General features: G+C 38.5%; 1 protein-coding gene and 1 non-coding gene across 51 annotated transcripts in view; one reads left to right on the forward strand and one right to left on the reverse strand.

The window, feature by feature from the left end:
* Positions 1 to 19,475, forward strand: part of MAPK10 (mitogen-activated protein kinase 10) — a 364,716-nt gene that overhangs the window by 205,139 nt on the left and 140,102 nt on the right. For all 50 annotated transcript variants that reach the window (XM_081581714.1, XM_081581593.1, XM_081581559.1 and 47 more), the window contains one exon: positions 14,783 to 14,952. In XM_081581714.1, the coding sequence (XP_081437840.1) occupies positions 14,831 to 14,952 (122 nt within the window). In that variant the 5' untranslated portion in view covers positions 14,783 to 14,830. The remainder of the gene's footprint in view (positions 1 to 14,782; positions 14,953 to 19,475) is intronic.
* On the reverse strand, positions 14,307 to 14,379 carry TRNAE-CUC (transfer RNA glutamic acid (anticodon CUC)). Its single transcript has one exon. It is a non-coding gene; the product is annotated as a tRNA-Glu (tRNA).

The following is a 19,475-nucleotide window of genomic DNA, read 5'->3' on the forward strand; positions in this document are numbered from 1 at the left end:
CCTTCTCCTCCTGCCTTCAATCTTTCCCAGTATCAGGGTCTTTACCAAGGAGTCAGTTCTTTGCATCAGGTGGCCAAGGTATTGGAGTTTCAGCTTCAGCATCAGTCCTTCCAATGAATATTCAGGACTGATTTCCTTTTGGATTGGCTGGTTGGATCTCTTTACAGTCCAACGGACTCTCAAGAGTCTTCTCCAACACCACACTTCAAAAGCATCAATTCTTTGGCACTCAGTTTTCTTTATAGTCCAGCTCTCACATCCATAAATGGCTATTGGAAAAACCATAGCTTTGACTAGACAAACCTTTGTTGGCAAAGTAATAGTTTTTTAATATGCTGTCTAGGTTGGTCATAACTTTCCTTCCAAGGAGCAAGCATCTTTTAATTTCATGGCTGCTGTCACCATCTGCAGTGATTTTGGAGCCCCCCAAAATAAAGTCTGTCACTGTTTCCATTGTTTGCCTATCTATTTGCCACGAAGTGGTGGGATCAGATGCCATGATCTTAGTTTTCTGAATGTTGAGTTTTAAGCCAAATTTTTCACTCTCCTCTTTCACTTTCATCAAGAGGCTTTTTAGTTCTTCTTCGCTTTCTGCCATAAGGGTGGTGTCATCTGTGTATCTGAGGTTATTGATATTTCTCCCAGCAATCTTGATTCCAGCTTGTGCTTCATCCAGCTCAGCATTTCGCATGATGTACTCTGCATATAAGTTAAATAGTTTGATGCTAGCAGAGGTAGGTTCATGAGGTTTAAGAAAAGATGCCATCATCTTAACATAAAAATACAAGGTGAAGTAACAAGTACTGATGTAGAAGCTGCAGAAAGTTATCCATATGATCTAGCTAAGATAATTAATGAAGGGGGTGACACTGAGCAACGGATTTTCAGCATTGTCAAAGCAGCCTTCTATTAGAAGAAGATTCCATTTAGGGCTTTCATAGCTATAGAGGTGAAGTCAATGCCTAACTTCAAAGCTTCAAAGGATAGCCTGACTCTCTTGTTAGGGGTTGATATACCCAGTGACTTTAAGTTGAAACTAATGCTTGTTTACCATTCTGGAAATCCTAGGGCCCTTAAGAATGATGCTAAATCTACTCTGCTTGTGCTCTATAAATGGAAAAACAAAGCCTAGATGGCAGCACATCTATTTATGATATGGTTTACTAAATAATTTAAGCCCACTGTTGAGACCTACTGCTCAAAAAAAGATTCCTTTTGACATATTACTGCTCATTGACAATGCATCTCGTCACCCAAGAGCTCTGATGGAGATGTACAGTGAAATCAATGTTGTTTTCATGCCTGCTAGCACAGCACCCATTATGCAGGCCATGGACCAAGGAATTATTTCCACTTTCAAATCTTATTATTTAAGACATTTTGAAAGGACAGAGCTGCTATAAACAGTGATTTTTCTGATGGATCTGGGAACAGTAGATTGAAAACCTTCTGGAAAGGATTCACTATTCTAGTTGTCATTAAGAATATTTGTGACTCATGGGACAAGGTCAAAATATCAATTTAACAGGAGTTTAGAGGAAGTTGATTTTAACCCTCCTGGATAATTTTGAAGGGTTTGAGACTTCAGTGGAGGGAGGAACTGCAGATGTGGTGGAAAAGCAGGGGAAAAGAATTAGAAGTGAAGCCTGAAGATATGACTAAACTGCTGCCATCTCACGATAAAACTAGCAGATGAAGAATTGCTTTCTAAGGATGAGCAAAAAAAGTAGTTTCTTGAGAGGGCGGCTACTCCTGATGATTTTCTTTGAAGAATGTTGAAATGGCAACAAAGGATTTAGAATATAATGTAAAAATAGTTTACATTCAATATCATAGTAATCCAAGTCTATGCCACCAGTAATGCTGAAGAAGCTGAACGGTTCTATGAAGACCTATAAGACCTTCTAGAACTAACACCCCAAAAAGATGTCCTTTTTCATTATAGGGGACTGGAATTCAAAAGTGGGAAGTCAAGAGATACCTGGAGTAACTGGCAAATTTGGCTTTGGAGGACAAAATGAAGCAGGGCAAAGGCTAACAGAGTTTTGCCAAGAGAATGCACCGGTCATAGCAAATACCCTCTTCCAACAACACAAGAGAAAACTCTATATATGGACATCACCAGATGGTCAACACTGAAATCAGATTGATTATATTCTTTGCAGCCAAAGATGGAGAAGCTATACAGTCAGCAAAAAAGAAGACCAGGAGCTGACCATGGCTCAGGTCATGAATGCCTTATTGCCAAATTCAGACTTAAATTGAAGAAAATAGGGAAAACCACTAGACCATTCAGGTATGACCTAAATCAACTCCCTTATGATTATGCAGTGGAAGTGACAAATAGATTCAAGAGATTAGATCTGAAAGAGTGCCTGAAGAACTATGGATCGAGATTTGTGACATTGTACAGGAGGCAGGGATCAAGACCACCCCCAAGAAAAAGAAATGCAAAAAGGCAAAATGGTTGTCTGGGGAAGCCTTACGAATAGCTGAGAAAAGAAAAGAAGTGAAAGGCAAAGGAGAAAAGGAAAGATATACCCATTTGAATGCAGAGTTCCAAAGAATAGCATGGAGAGATAAGAAAGCCTTCCTCAGTGATCAGTGCAAAGAAACAGAGGAAAAAAATAGACTGGGAAAGACTAGAGATCTCTTCAAGAAAATCAGTAATACCAAGGGAACATTTCATGCAAAAATAAGCTCGATAAAGGACAGAAATGGTATGGACCTAACAGAAGCAGAAGATATTAAAAAGAGGTTGCAAGAATACACAGAAGAACTATACAAAAAAGATCTTCATGACCCAGATAACCATGATGGTGTAATCACTGGACTAGAGCCAGATATCCTGGAATGCGAAGTCAAGTGGGCCTCAGGAAGCATCACTATGAACAAAGCTAGTGGAAGTGACAGAATTCGAGCTGAGCTATTTCAAATCCTAAAAGATGATGTTGTGAAAGTGATGCACTCAGTATGTCAGCATATTTTGACTACTCAGCAGTGGCCACAGGACTGGAAAAGGTCAGTTTTCATTCCAATCCCAAAGAAAGGCAATGCCAAAGAACATTCAAACCACCGCACAATTGCACTCATCTCACATGCTAGTAAAGTAATGCTCAAAATTCTCCAAGCCACACTTCAATAGTACATGAACCATGAACTTTCAGATGTTAAAACTGGATTTACAAAAGACAGAGGAACCAGAGATCAAATTGCCAACATCCACTGGATTATAGAAAAAACAAGAGAGTTTCAGAAAAACATCTATTTCTGCTTTATTGACTATGCCAAGGCCTTTGACTGTGTGGATCACAGCAAAGTGTGGAAAATTCTTCAAGAGATGAGAATACCAGGCCATCTGACCTGCCTCCTGAGAAATCTGTAAGCAGGTCAGGAAGCAACAGTAAGAATTGGACATGGAACAAAAGACTGGCTCCAAATAGGGAAAGGAGTACGTCGAGGTTGTATATTGTCACTCTGCTTATTTAAATTATATGCGGAATATATCATGCAAAATGGCAAGCTGGATGAAGCACAAGCTGGAATCAAGGTTGCTGGGAAAAATATCAATAACCTTATATACATAGATGACACTACCCTTGTGGCAGAAAGCGAAGAAGAACTAAAGAGCCTCTTGATACAAGTGAAAGAGGAGAGTGAAAAATTTGGCTTAAAACTCACCATTCAGAAAACTAAGATCATGGCTTCTGGTCTCATCACTTCATGGCAGATAGATGGGGAGACAATGGAAACAGTGACAGACTCTATTTTGGGGGCTCCAAAATCACTGCTAATGGTGACTGTGGCCATGAAATTAAAAGATGCTTGCTCCTTGGAAGAAAAGCTATGACCAACCTAGACAGCATATTAAAAAGCAGAGACCCTACTTTGCCAACAAAGGTTCATCTAGTCAAGGCTATGGTTTTTCCAGTAGTCATGTATGGATGTGAGAGTTGGACTATAAAGAAAGCTGAGTGCCAAAGAATTGATGCTTTTGAAGTGTGGTGTTGGAGAAAACTCTTGAGAGTCCCTTGGACTGCAAGGAGTTCAAACCAGTCAATCCAAAATGAAATCATTCCTGAATATTCATTGGAAGGACTGATGTTGAAGCTGAAACTACAATACTTTGTCCACTTGATGCGAAGAACTGACTCCTTGGAAAAGACCCTGATGCTGGGAAAGATTGAAGGGAGGAGGAGAAGGGGACAACAGAGGATGAGATGGTTTGATGGCATCACCAACTCAATGGACATGAGTTTGAGCAAGCTTTGGGAGTTGGTGATGGACAGGGAAGCCTGGCATGCTACAGTCCATGGGGTCGCAAAGAGTTGAACATGACTGAGTGACTGAACTGAACTGTAAACACACTTAACAAGGCAACAGCAGTGTTTGAGAGGATTTACTCCAATTTTGAAAGATGTTTTACTGTGGGTAAAATGCTGTGAAACTGCTTTGCATGCTACGAATAAATCATTTGTGAAAAGAAGTCAGTTGATGTGGTAAACTTCTTTTTTGTCTTATTTTGAGAAATTTCTTCAGCCCCTCAATCTTCAGCATGTACCACCGTGGTCAGTCAGCTGTCATCAATGTCAAGGCAAGAGCTTCCAGCAGCTAAATGACTATGATTCACTACATGCTCATTGGAGTTAGCATTTTTTAGCACTAAAATATTTTAAAATTAAGATATTTAGTTTTAGAGACAATACTATTGCGCACTTAAGAGACTATAGTATAGTGTAAACACACCTTTAATATGCACTGGGAAGCCAGAAAATCCATGACTTTTTTTTTTTTATTATGGTGAACTGGAATAAAACTCACACTATTTCCAAGATATGCATGTGTTGCCAGCATTCCATATGAAAGGACTAAGGCTAAGATTGTTAAAAGCTTGCCCAAGGCTTCACAGTAATGATTCTTAGATAAAAGCTTATTGTTACCCTTTGCTGAAGTACTCAGTCTAGGATTTCTCAAGTGCAAAATGAAAATACTTAAGTCTTTTGTGTGTGTTTTGTGCTGATTTATTATACACTTAACACAGCATCTGGTCCCAATATAAGCATGGTACTTAGTAGGTATTCAAGCACTATTCATTATCTTCCTTTATATACAAAGAACAAGCAGACAGAAGCCATGCCTGTCCTATTATTGATTACTGTTATGTGCTTTTTCACATAAGTTAAAATAGTGATTAAACAAAATTTAAGTCTTAAGAGTTTTTACTGCATTACTGATTTGTAACAAGCCATTGATTGCAGAGAGTAAGAGTCTCTGGGCCAACCAGTATAAAAGTGATGTAGATTCCATACTGCAATCTTCTTCTTGAAGTGGAAACACTTCAAGAAATTGAATGAGGAAGATATACTCAGGACAGAACAAAATCTATTTAGGTTGATGCAAAAATAATTCTGGTTTTACATTGTTGAACTTTGCTGTTAGATACTGGAATACATTCTTAAATAAATGTTATGTTGTACATCATTTTAATGTGCATTTCTCACTTTTTTTTTGCTGATGACATTACTTGCTGTTTATTTTATATTTATTTTTAACTAGGGGAATGATGTTAGGCAAAAAGCAAATTTGAGTGATTTTCTTATTCGAATTCAAAATGGGTCATAAAGCAGCAAAGACAACTTGCAGCATCAATAACGCATTTGGCCCAGGAACTGCTAATGAACGTACGGTGCAGTGGTACTTCAAGAAGTTTTGCAAGAGATGAAAGCCTTGAAGACGAGGAGTGCATTGGCTGGCCATCGGAAGGTGACAGCAACCAACTGAGAGAATCATTGAATCTGATCCGCTTACAACTACACAAGAAGTTGCTGAAGAACTCACTGTTGACTGTTCTATGGTCGTTCAGCATTTGAAGCAAATTGAAAAGGTGAAAAACCTCAATAAGTGAGTGCCTTGTGTTGTTGCTCAGTTGCTAAGTTGTGTCTGATTTTTTGTGACCCCATGGGCTGCAGCACTCCAGGCTTCCCTGTCCTTCACCACCTCCCAGAGAGTTTGCTTAGACTCATATCCAATGAGTCATTCAACCCTCTTATTATCTGTCATCCCCTTCTCCTCCTGTCTTCAATCTTTGCTGACTGAAAATCAAAAAATTTGATTCTTTTGAAGTGTCATCTTCTCTTATCCTACACAAAAGCAATGAACCATTTCTTGATCCGATTGTGACATGCCACTAAAAGTGGATTTTATACGACAACTGGCAATGACCAGTTCAGTGGTTGGACCAAGAATCTCTAAAGCACTTCCCAAAGCCAAACTTGCACCCCCTAAAAAAGGTCATGGTCACTGTTTGGTGGTCTGCTGCCCATCTGATCCACTACAGCTTTCTGAATCTTGGTGAAGCCACTACCTCTGAGAAGTATGCTCAGCAAATCGATGAGATGCACCAAAAACTGCAACGCCTGCAGCTGGTCAACAGAAAGGGCCTGATTCTTCTCCACAACAATGCCCGACCGCACGTCACACAACCAATTCTTCAAAAGTTGAACGAATTGGGCTGTGAAATTTCTCCTCATCCACCATATTCACCTGACCTCTTGCCAACTGATTACCACTTCTTCAAGCATCTTGAGAACTCTTTGGGGGGAAAACGCTTCCATAACCATCAGGATGCAGGAAATGCTTTCTAAGAGTTCATTGAATCCCAAAGCAAGGATTTTTATGCTACAGGAATAAACAAATTTATTTCTTGTTGGCAGAAATATGTTGATTGTAATGGTTCCTATTTTGATTAATAAAGATGTGTTTGAGCCTAGTTTTAATGATTTAAAATTCACGGTCCTAAACCACAATTACTTTTTCAGCAACTTTTATCATCCTTAATGTCATTAAAGATTGTCTCAAATCTCCCCTTTAAAATTCATATGTAGACTATCTGATTCAGATTTTAAATGGATTCAACACATGCCTTTCTGGCATAACAAACAGAGTAGTAGGCATTGTACCTGCTGACTTTATATTTCAATCATGGAGGGACATCATGAGCAATTCAATATATTGGTCATAACTACAAGACTAAAGAGCTCATTATCACTTGTGTCAAAAGCAGAATCATCATTTTTGGCAGATAGTTTTCAGTATCCAGATATCAATGCTAAAATGCTATCCAACAGATTGACCAGTTCATTTTCTGGAGATGTGTTTTGTAGTGTATTCATCTTGGCTATCCTGTTGAGCTAGATCAACATCACATCCAGAGCATCTTCAATAGTGCCTGGCACACGGTCGGTGCTCAGTAAGCATTTAACACCCACTCCAGTATTCTTGGGCTTCCCTTGTGGCTCAGGAGGTAAAGAATCCACCTGCAATGCAGGAGACCTGGGTTCAGTCCCTGGGTTGGAGAGATCCCCTGGAGAAGGGAAAGGCTACCCACTCCAGTATTCTGGCCTAGAGAATTCCATGGACTGTATAGTCCATGGGGTCACAAAGAGTCGGACACTACTGAGCGACTTTCAGTTTCACTTCAAGCATTTAACAAATACATTTTCTGGGCAGCTCTGAAAATCCAGATTTCCATCACCTACTTCAATCCTGAACTGTTCAATGAACTTCAAACTCCAGACTGAGACAATTGATCAATGAAAGAGTAGGATGTGTTACTCATTAATCTCTCTTAAGCTCTATTCCTACAGCTCACTTTTTCATAAGAAAATGACATCACTGTTCTAAGTTATTTTAGCTGTACAAATGAATAGTTTAGTAAAAGAAAAGTGCATGTTTTGGAGTTGGACAAACTTCAATTCATATTAATTGGTACAACTATTAATAAATAATAGTTCCAAGAGTTTGAGCCAATTAACAACTCTGTATGCCACTTCCCCTACCTGTTGTTGGCATTGAATATAGTATTTAACAGAATATAAAGTTCACCTTTACTCGGTAAGTGATTAATGCTGGTTCATCTTTCTCCCCCTGCCTTATTGAGAACTGATATCGTGTGACTTGTATGAAGTAGAGTTCTATGTCTTTGGTGAAAAAATACTATATCTACTGCCTGTTGGTTGATTCCAGGGTTATATAATGACCTGTTGAATATTTTTTTCCCTTAGGGTTGAGTGCTGGAGAAATTTTGCTTTTCCTGTGAACTATTGTATGATATACTTCATGAAATTAACAAATCAAAGCTTGTCACTCACTGTGGCTTTTTTGTTGTCAGCTTTTCTTTGGCTTGCTATAAGCATGACACTAACTTTTGTGTTCCAGACAGTAGGCATTCGTAACTTGTCTTCTGGTAAAGCTGTCATCTCTCAGCCTGCTTTATTTGACATTTCTTCTTAAAACTGGATTTAATGGTTTTATTGTTTCTATATCTTTTATGGTGAACTGCACAAATCCTTTTTGAAACCACACAGAATATAAATAATAAATGAATGAAAAAAATAAAATTGCTTGGTTTTATAGATATTAAGTGCAGAATTAATCCAGGCCTGATGATCTTTTCAGTTATATCATTCAAGAGAAACTAAGGAAACTTAACATCTAAAAATTCTTAAACCTTAATGCTTCCTGCTCAGGAACTGACTGGCAGTATCATTGGCCAGCCATGCACAAATGAAAATGGGGAGGGGATGGCATACAGGTTATTAAATTTGGGAAAAATGCAACCAAGGCTTTGGACATCTGCAAGATAGGATCAGTAACATGGGATGTTTTTCTTTGCAAACTCCGAAGCAATGCGCTAGCCACTGAACTGATGATGGGGAATGATGAAACAAGGCCCCCTTTTTTTTATAGGTCTCTGTAATATGCAGTCTTTTCACAGAACAGGTTCTATTCAGATTTCCTTTCTGCCTAGCAAACTGCTAGCAACAATAAAGTCTTCTTTTAATTTAGCTTAAAAATTTTTTTGGCAGATGGGGAACAGGGAGGAAATGAGTTTGTTTTGAATTTTTTCAAAGAAAATTCTGTTACGTCTGTATCAAGTAAACTGTCAAGTCATTTAAGTATAAGATTAGTATTTGGTGAAAGAATGAGTTAAATACTTTTAAAAATAATTTGAATCAATAATAGAATAAACTATTCTAAACCTGTAGTTATTTTGAGCCATATTGATCTCCAAATGTTACCACTGTGATATTTATCATTTTTAATGTAATATTTCTTATTTATAATTAATTTCATCACCATCTTAGCTTCTTCTCTGGAAAGAGACTTTTCATTTTGATGAACATTTATGAATACTTGTGAATTTCATACATTCCTCCCATGTTTTCTATAAGTTTAATATAAATAGGTCATGGAATGTTTATTTCCATGTGATAAATGAGATAAAATTGACTGGGCACTATATTGCACCTGTGAGGTAGGAGAACATATCCTAGGAAATACGACATCTGGGCCTGTTATAGGGGTGCTGGTAGCAAGGAAAGTCATCTCGCCACTATTTTTAACTTCCACATCCTTTGTTTACTTGGTTTAACCTGCATTTCTTTGAGTTTTTGCCTCTCTAACTAGCTCTTTTTGAGTATTGAGATCTCTTACATCTACTATTCTTCAAAACAGTAGTTCTTGAAGGTTGTGAAGCTTGTTAGAAATACAAACTCTTGGTCTTATCTTAGTCCCACTGAATCAGAAACTTTTCAGTGGGGCTCAGCAATCTGTTTTATGAGCTCCTCAGGAAGTTCTGGTCTATATTAAAATATCAGAATCTCTGCCTTAAACTATTGGCCTTAAACTAAAGTCATACCTTTCCAATGGGCTTTCTAGGTGGTGCAGTGCTAAAGAATCTGCCTGCCAATGCAAGAGACTCAGGGGATGTGGGTTCTATGCCTGGCTCAGGAAGATCCCCTGGAGTAGGAAATAGCAACCCACTCTAGTATCTTGCCTGAGAAATCCCATGGACAGAGGAGCCTGGCGGGCTACAGTCTGTGGGGTCACAAAGAGTCAGACATGACTGAGCACGCACTCAGGCCTTTCTAATATGGATTTTTGGTTCTTCCCTTCTTGGGTTCAAATCATCAGTTCTGGGATATGAACCAAGAATATATTAAAATATACAACTGGTGAAAAATCTCTTCATCACTGATCATATTTTCTATAGTATGCCTAATAGCATATTTTCATAGGCACATTTTTAGAGAAGCGTTTATAGTTGACCTTTATAGTCATGACGAGAGAGACTGCATGGAAATTAAGGAAGGAAAGTGTGTGTGTATGTGTGTGTGTGTGTGTGTGTGTGTGTGTGTGAATTCACAAACTTCACAAGGATGATTTTCAATCTTATTGTAAGAAATTATACTCTCTGAAATGGATAAAAAAGATCACTGAGTAATTTTTATTTTAGAAAATGTGTCAGGACATTAGGTATTTCATTTGAGTAGCTTTTTTTTCTTTTTGACAAGGAATACCTTTGTAGCTAAGATTTTGCTCTTAGGCTAAGCTCTGTGATTGTTTTAAACATTTTGCCAAACTACCACCAAGCCCATTTATAGCTTCCCCTTTACGTGAAGAGTCCTGCTCCAGGCATGCACTGGGAAAAATTACAGAGTACTTCTCGGGGGGGTCAATTGCTGGGATGAAATGATATACTCCATTACATAGTACTTGGCCAGGTGGTGACCTGTCTGAGTACCAAGATTTTGTTAGTCCTTGAGTTTAGAGCAGTGGGTCTCTTTCAAATACTTTAATCTGAGGTACAGGATAAATCCTTGTCCTAACTAGGCATTCTGGTTGCCAGTTTGTGTTTGCCATGGACAATGGAATTTGACATATGTAAAGACACAGAGTGTGTTCCCTGATGTAGATGCAGAAATATTATTTCTGCTGTGTAATAAGAGTTTCACTTTGCCAGTATCTCAGGCAGAGCTGTATGATCTGTTTCACAGGCAGTCCTTCACTCCAGGATGTGATTCTCAATATCCATCAGAACACTTAGAGGGCTTATTAAAGTAAGATGTTGGACCCCAGAGTTCCTGATTCAATAGGATTGGGGTGAGAGTGAGGCAGTCGTAGTTGTAAACAAGTCTGCAAGTGATGCCAATATGGATGCTCCAAGGAGTACACTGTGAGAATGATGTTCTAATGCTGCCTTTCTCAAAGTCAGATCCTCGAATCAGAACCACCTGGACTGCCTAATAATCTCCTGACCCTCAGGACATATCCTGATGGCCTGAATTCAAATCTCTGAGGTGTTATGTCAGTGATCTGTATTTGATCAAGCTCCCCAGGTAGTCCAGACGCACATTCACATCTGAGAACCAGTTAAAGGGGGAGGACTGGGCAGAAGGTTAGCCAGAGAAAACACAAATCGAGTCTTCTTTTCAACATAACCAATTTTAAACCACGGCTTGGCATCTGTGGTTGTTTTATACGTAGTAGTTGAATGAATTAATGATAATGAATGTAGGCAGGCAACTAGTCACTACTCTCTGTTTGCTCCCAGCATCTTTTCTTTATTCTGCTCTAAGCTACATCATCCATATTTTAACTCCCTGCTTGTTTGACTGTCTCCGTCTAGACAGGGACCTTATCTTTTTGTTCTGTCTCCAGTGTCAGAAGTCTGAAACAAAAGAATCATTACATAGGATCACTACACATATGGAGTGCAGTTGGAATAAGTGACATTCCAGAGGGGAAGAAACTATGTGGGGGGAAAAGAAAATAGATTATTTAGGTTTGATGAGACTAGAGTGTGCTAAGAATTTTGTGGGTGGTCAGAAATAGAATAGTAAAGAATGTAAAGAAGAGTCAGAACATGGCAAATGGCAAGTCAGGCATTTTTTCCCAAATTAACCTTGACGGGGGCACTTCCCCTGTGGCTCAGCAATAAAGAATCCACCTGCCAATGCGGGAGACGTAAGAGAGGTGGGTTTGATCCCTGGGTCAGGAAGATCCCCTGGAGGAGGGCATGGCAATCCACTCCAGTATTCTTGCCTGGAGAATCCCATGGACAGAGAAGCCTGGCGGGCTGTGGTGCATAGGGTCACAAAGAGTCGGACATGACTGAAGTGATGTAACACGCATGTACAACCTTGACAGATGAAATTCATTTGTTAGTCTAACTACGATTTATTTAACCTTTCCTAGTTGAGAGGAAAAATGACTTTATTAGGGTTCCTTTACCAATATGTAAAAAAAAAAAATCTAGAGTAGAAATGGATTATAGATGTGGAGAACAGTTCCTGATACTGTCCTTGAAATAAAGGATTGTTATAATGTCCTTGTTTCTGCTGTTGTCCACACCCACTGTCTAAATTATAAACTCTGTTTAGTCTCCTGTGAATAGGCTTACGATGCTCTGATTCTTAATACTATTGTTTAATTTTCTGTCCTGTGCTTCATAGACTACCTCCTGAATTTCAAACCTCTCATCACTGTATTTGTAAATGACTTGAATTTTCAGTCTCTGTCCAAATAAACCTAGATTCCTAACATGGTCCACTCTGTTCTTTGAGGCCTGTGTGCATTGGTACTGGATTGTTGCTAGCATATGCATCCCAATCATAGACTGGATCTGTCATGAGTATTCTGGTCCCAAGTCTGTCTGCGGTCTTAAGATTCTTGCACTAGATTCGTAGATTTTGCCACCATGTCCACACAGTCCCCATTGTATTCTCCTCATTTGCATCATTGATGCTGCTTGCCCCTCTTCCAAGAGCATACTAGGGCAAGTTAGTTTGTACTTCCATTTCAATTTTTTAATTATAAATGAAATGCCAAAAATGTCTAAGGATATATGCAATGGAATATTACTCAGCCACAAAAAGAAATGCATTTGAGTCAGTTCTAGTGAGATGGATGAACCTAGAGCCTGTTAAACAGAGTGAAGAAAGTCAGAAAGAGAAAAACAAATTTGATATATTAAGGCATATATATGGAGTCTAGAAAAATGATACTCATGAACCTATTTACAAGGCAGGAATAGAGACACAGACATAGAGAACAGATTTTAGACCCATCAAGGGGAGGAGAGGGTGGGACAAATTGAGAGAGTAGAATTGCCATATATACACTACTGTATGGAAAATAGATAACTAGTGGGAAGTTTTGTACACGAACAGGGAGCTCAACCCAGCGCTCTGTGACAATTTAAAGGAGTGGGACGGGCTGGGAGTGGGGAAGAGGTTCAAGAGGGAGGGGACATACGTATGCTTATGGCTGATTCATGTTGACGTATGGCGGAAGTCAACACAATATTATAAAGCTATTATCGTCCAATTTAAAAATACTTTAAAAATATCTAGGGAAATGGTTTTATTATCAACTAGAATTTCAGAGCCTGAGAAGGAAGGTTTAACTTTTCTTTCATGTTATGTGAGAATTAGATTTTCTGAGGTCAGTGTATGTTAAAACCATACAAAGACCTTTAGTTTAGATTCTGGGCTCAGAACATTAAAGCCGGTTTTGTTTTATTTTTTACTAGTTAAAACTTTGGCATGCTCAAAAATTGTAAGGTACATAGAAAACTATTCACTGTGCAGGAATGTCCCATTCATTATGAGTGGGGAATGTCCCACTCATAGACCACTAGCACTGGTTGATAAGCCACATCTCCTATTATTGTGACAACCAAAATATGCCCGCAGGTCTCCCAAATGCCTGCTAAGGGTTGGCACCACCTCTAAAGAGTACCACTGGTTTAGACTGTTCAGTTGTCAAGTGCTGGAACTTGGAAGGAACCCGTGGAGCATGTGTGTGCTCAAAACCTGAACAACATCAGCAAAAAGGAAACAAATGACTTTTTGGGTAGGCATCCACCAATGTGTGCCGCAAGGAAAAGGCTGGATAATATTCTGTAATGTCCCTTCTCACTACAGAATCCAAACTACTTAATGTCATAGAAAGCAATGTAAGGTCATTTATGCATAAAAAATGATCATGGATAATGGATATTTACATTATATATATTCATAAATCATGATTCAAAATAGCAATTTCTTCAACTGCTAAATATAATTAATAGAATTTCTCTTAATGATAAACGAAAGATATAGCAATTGAGATAAACTTAAAATCTAAGCTTGAAATAAATAAAAAAGCTGTCATGTGGTATTTTAGAACAGTGTTGGTGACTAAAATCTTTCAACGTAGGATAGTATCACTTTTGGTATTATTGAGAACAAAGAAGTCAACACTATTTAATTCAAATTTTCCAAATTAAAACTATACATTATTTTGTATCTCATTTCTTTCTGAGAAAAGGATGTAGATACAAACTTTTTTAAAGGCAAATTAGCCCTCATTGCTCTTTTTCTAAAAATTTAGTTTATTTATTTGGCTGTGCCAGGTCTTAGTTGACATGTGAGATCTTTACTTGTGGCATCTCAACTCTTTGTTGTGGCATCTGAGAGCAATTCCCTGACCAGGGATTGAACCTGGGTCCCCTGCGTTGAGAGCACAGGGTCTTAGCCACTGGACCACTAGGGAAGACCTAAATACATTCTTTTGTTCTTCTTCATATGGCTGTTACAACAGATGATCAGGGATCATCTTTGAAGTATTAATATCTAACATAGTCTCTGGGGCCAGTATATGTTTGGTAGGTGTTTGCACAGTGAAACATTTCAGAGAAGATGATGCAGATCTAAGAATATTTTATCATAAATAGTTTTAATATTGAAAACAAATTTTTCTTTGCGCATTTCTAAGCTCTTTTACTCCAGATTATCATGTATGGGCTAATAGTTATTTTTTCCTGTGTGAAATGCGGGTTTATATAATGATCACAGATGACAAAGTATTAGTAATCATTGGAAGAACAGGCTTCTCTGCAGCTCATTGCCATTCTGGCTGTTCACTTGTCTCATGTTTTTGTTGTTCTTTCCCACAGGGATTCGATAAACAAGTGGATGTGTCATATATTGCCAAACATTACAACATGAGCAAAAGCAAAGTTGACAACCAGTTCTACAGCGTGGAAGTGGGAGACTCAACGTTTACGGTTCTCAAACGCTACCAGAATCTAAAGCCTATTGGCTCTGGGGCTCAGGGAATAGTTTGGTAAGTAGGATGGATTTAACTTCTATTTTTAGAGGGAACCAGCTGTCTATGTTGGCTAGCCACAAACACATGTATGCAAATAAACAATATGATTTGAGATGGGAAATATCCATTCTACCAAAAAAAAATAAATTTATGAACATTATTAGAAATTTATTGACCCATTGGTTAACAATATGTACATCTTTGCTGGTAACTAGCTTTTTCCTAGTCAAAAATAATCCATTACACAACCATAGAGGAACCAAGAAAACCAGAGGTTTTGCTAAAGCAGTTCAAAAATCTTATTTGGATGTTTTCACAGCAAGAAATGAGGAAATATGTATTCAGATAATCAGAAAATAAAATTCTCTACTCTAAAGAAGTATAAATGAGATCTCAAATGTTTCAGTGACTTTTAAAGTTCAATGTTTAAAATTCAGTTGTCTATTAGAAAAGAGGTATTAAAAAAATGTTTGTTGAGTATTTCCAAAATGGAAAGATTTTGATAACCATTCTTTTTGTGACATTTTGAGTGGCAAATTGAAATGATGACAAATCAGGATCTAACTTGCTAGTTATAAAACTCTTACAAAAATGATGATACCAGATTGGTAAGCATTTTTTCTGTAGTTTTAACTTGTAATTTAGCAACCAGATATATTTAGTGTGAACTTCTTGGTGCAATTTTCAATTTTGTGGCTCACAATAAGTAAAAATTTAGGACATGAATTATAAGTATACATGTATTGATATTTATTTGTAAGGGATATTTACTTATAACAATATATTTATTTGTTGTATAAATTAAAGCTATATTAGGGATATCTGTTTAAAAACACAAATATCCCTTTTAAGAGATGAGATAAAGATGAAATAAACATTATTTTAAAATAGGTTTTGGTTTTTTTAAAATAATTTTATTTATTTTGGCTGTGCTGGGTCTTTGTTGCTATAGAGGCTTTTCCCTTGTTGCAGCAAGTAGGGGCTACTCTGTAGTGGCAGTGGGCGGGCTTCTCACCCTGTGGCTTGTCTTGTTGTGGAGCACGTGGTCTAGAGCACAGGCTCAATAGTTGGGGCACACAGGCTTAGCTGCTCCAGAGCATGTGGGATCGTCCTTAATCAGGGATTGAAACTGTGTCTCCTGAGTTGCCAGGAGGATTCTTCACTTTTTGAAAAATTTATTTTTAAGACCATTTTCTTAAGAGTAGTTTTAGACCCACAGCAAAATCAAGAGGATGATTCAGATATTTCCCATAAATCCCTAGTTCATACACATGCATAGTATCCCCCCATATCAACATCCTTCACAAGAGTGGTACGTTTATTACAACTGATGAACCTTCACTCACATGTCAAGAGCACCAAAGCCAAGAGTTTGCAGCAGGGTTCACTCTTGGTGTCATACATGCTATGGCTTTGGACAATGTAAAATGATATGTATCCATTTTTGTGGTATCATAGAGAGTATTTCCACTGTGCTGCCAACCCAATATGTTCCACCTAGTTATTCCTCAACCACTGGCAATAGTTGATCTTGTTACTGTTTTCATAGTTTGCCTTTTTCAGAATGTATAGTTGGAATCAGACAGAATGTAACCTATTCATATTGGCTTCCTTCACTTAGTAATATGCATTTAAGTTTCCACCATGTCTTTTTATGGATTGAAAGCTCATTTATTTTTAGCAGTGAATAATATTCCATTGTCTGGGTGGACCATAGTTTATTTGTTCATTCACCTACTGTAAGACATCTTGGTTGCTTTTGTTTTGGCAATTATAAGTAAAGGTGCTTTAAACATTTGTGTGCAGTTTTCATGTGGATATAAGTTTTAACAGTTCACTTCATGTTGACAACTCATTTTAAGCTCATTCTCAATGTTTAGTCAATGCAAATGGCAGAAGTGCCTGGTTAGTACACTACTAAATTATTTACAAGCACTTAAACCTCATTTATCAAATATACCAAGGTTTTTATTGAAATTCACCCAGGAAATTTCAATCTTTGCCAGTGTCAATCAGTAGTTGTTTCTGCAATTTGAAGATGGAATATTTTAAAATAATGGGCCAAAACATTATTGTGTAGATATTTTAAAAGCTAGGTAAATTTTTATTTTTAATGTGTATTTATTATGGTGCAAGGTTGCAGGTAAACATCTTTGTGACACAAAATGTCACAGGTGGCACAGTGGTAAAGAATCACCTGCCAATGCAGGAGATATAAGAGATATGGGTTCGATCCCTGAGTCAGGAAGTTTCCCTGGAAAAGCAAATGGCTCCAGTAATCTTGCCTGCAACATCTCATGGCAGAGGAGCCTGGCATGCTATTGTCCATGAGGTTACAAAGTGTTGGACACAACTGAGTGACTGAGCACACACACACACACAAGGTTGCAGGTGAACTTCTGTATTACACAAAACAATTTCAAAGTGTGGTAGACAGAATAATGGTCCCTCAAATAATCCCCAGAATTCTTGGTATGTTATCTTATTTGGCAAAAGGAACTTTTGCCACATAACTTTAAGATAAAGGGCCTTAAAATGGAGGGATTGATTATCCTAGAATATCAAGGTGGGACCATTGTAATCACATGAGTTCTTAAAAATGGAAACGGAAGACAGAAGAATGGATAAGAGAGACGCAAGGAGAGAGAAGGGAATAGAGATTCAAAATATGAGAGGGGCTTGCCTTATTGTTGCTGGTTTTGAAGACAGAGGAAAAGTGTCATGAGACAAGGAGTAGGGCAGCTTCTAGAAGCTGGGAATAGTCCTCAGTTGCCAATTAGCAAGACAATGGAGATCACAGTCATACAACCATGAGGAACTGAAATTTGCCAGCAATACCCAAATGAGCAAGGAAACAGATTGTTCTACAGTACCTCCAGAAAGGAACTCAGCCTGCTGACGTCTTGACTTTATCCCTGTGAGACTCATGTAGGACCTCTGACCTGAAGAAATGTAAGATCATAAATTTATGTTGTTTGAGCAGCTAAGTTTGTGGTGATTTGTTGTGGCATTAACACTAATACATACAGTTTAATATTCTACTATTAAGATAATTGCTATGAATCTCCTAAAAAGCAGACACACCGAACTATATTATTTTCAAAGGAAGGGATTCAGAATGCCTTTGTCAACTGTCCCCAAACTGTGAAATTCCTTTTTTCCTTCCAAGTTGCATCTTTTACCCTAGATTATATATGACCAGTGTGAGGAGGATAAAATGTGCTTGGGAGAGACCAACATTAATTTATTCAGTTCAGTTCAGTTCAGTCGCTTAGTTGTGTCTGACTCTTTGTGACCCCATGAACCGCAGCACACCAGGCCTCCCTGTCCATCACCAACTCCCAAAGTTTACCCAGACTCATGTCCATTGAGTCAGTGATGCCATCTAACCGTCTCATCCTCTGTCGTCCCCTTTTCCTCCTGCCTTCAATCTTTCCCAACATCAGGGTCTTTTCAAATGAGTCAGCTCTTCGCATCAGGTGGCCAAAATATTGGAGCTTCAGCTTCAACATCAGTCCTTCCAATGAACACCCAGGACTGATTTCCTTTAGGATGGACTGGTTGGATCTCCTTGGAGTCCAAGGGACTCTCAAGAGTCTTCTCCAACACCACAGTTCAAAAGCATCAATTCTTCTGTGCTCAGCTTTCTTTATAGTCCAACTCTCACATCCATATATGACTACTGGAAAAACCATAGCCTTGACTAGACGGACCTTTGTTGACAAAGTAATGTCTCTGCTTTTTAATATGCTATCTAGGTTGGTCATAACTTTCCTACCAAGTAGTAAGTGTCCTTTAATATCATGGCTGCAATCACCATCTGCAGTGATATTGGAGCCCAGAAAAATAAGTCAGCCACTGTTTCCACTGTTTCCCCGTCTATTTGCCATGAAGTGATGGGACCGGATGCCATGATCTTACTTTTCTGAATGTTGAGCTTTAAGCCAACTTTTTCGCTCTCCTCTTTCACCTTCATCAAGAGGCTCTTCAGTTCTTCTTCAGTTTCTGCCATAAGGGTGGTGTCATCTGCATATCTGAGGTTATTGATATTTCTCCCAGCAATCTTGATTCCAGCTTGTGCTTCATCCAGCCCAGTGTTTCTCATGATGTACTCTGAGTATAAGTTAAATAAGCAGGGTGACAATAGACAGCCTTGACGTACTCCTTTGCCTATTTGGAACCAGTCTGTTGTTCCATGTCCAGTTCTAACTGTTGCTTCCTGACCTGCATACAGGTTTCTCAAGAGGCAGGTCAGGTGGTCTGATATTCCCATCTCTTTCAGAATTTTCCACAGTTTATTAATTATTAGTAAGGCTTAATTTGGGCTTCCCTGTGGTTCAGCAGTAAAGAATCCACTTGGAATGCAGGAGCCACAGGAGATGTGGGTTTGATCCCTGGATCAGGAAGATCCTCTGGAGGGGGGTGTGGCAACCCACTGCAGTATTTTTACCTGGACAATCCCATGGACAGAGCATCCTGGAGGGTTATGGTCCATAGGATTGCAGTCGGACGCAACTAAAGCAATGTAGCAGCACAAG

This window comes from Giraffa tippelskirchi, chromosome 1 (genome assembly GCF_054371585.1).
Source record: "Giraffa tippelskirchi isolate mGirTip1 chromosome 1, T2T-mGirTip1v1.2.pri, whole genome shotgun sequence".
In the NCBI taxonomy this organism is placed as follows: domain Eukaryota; kingdom Metazoa; phylum Chordata; class Mammalia; order Artiodactyla; family Giraffidae; genus Giraffa; species Giraffa tippelskirchi.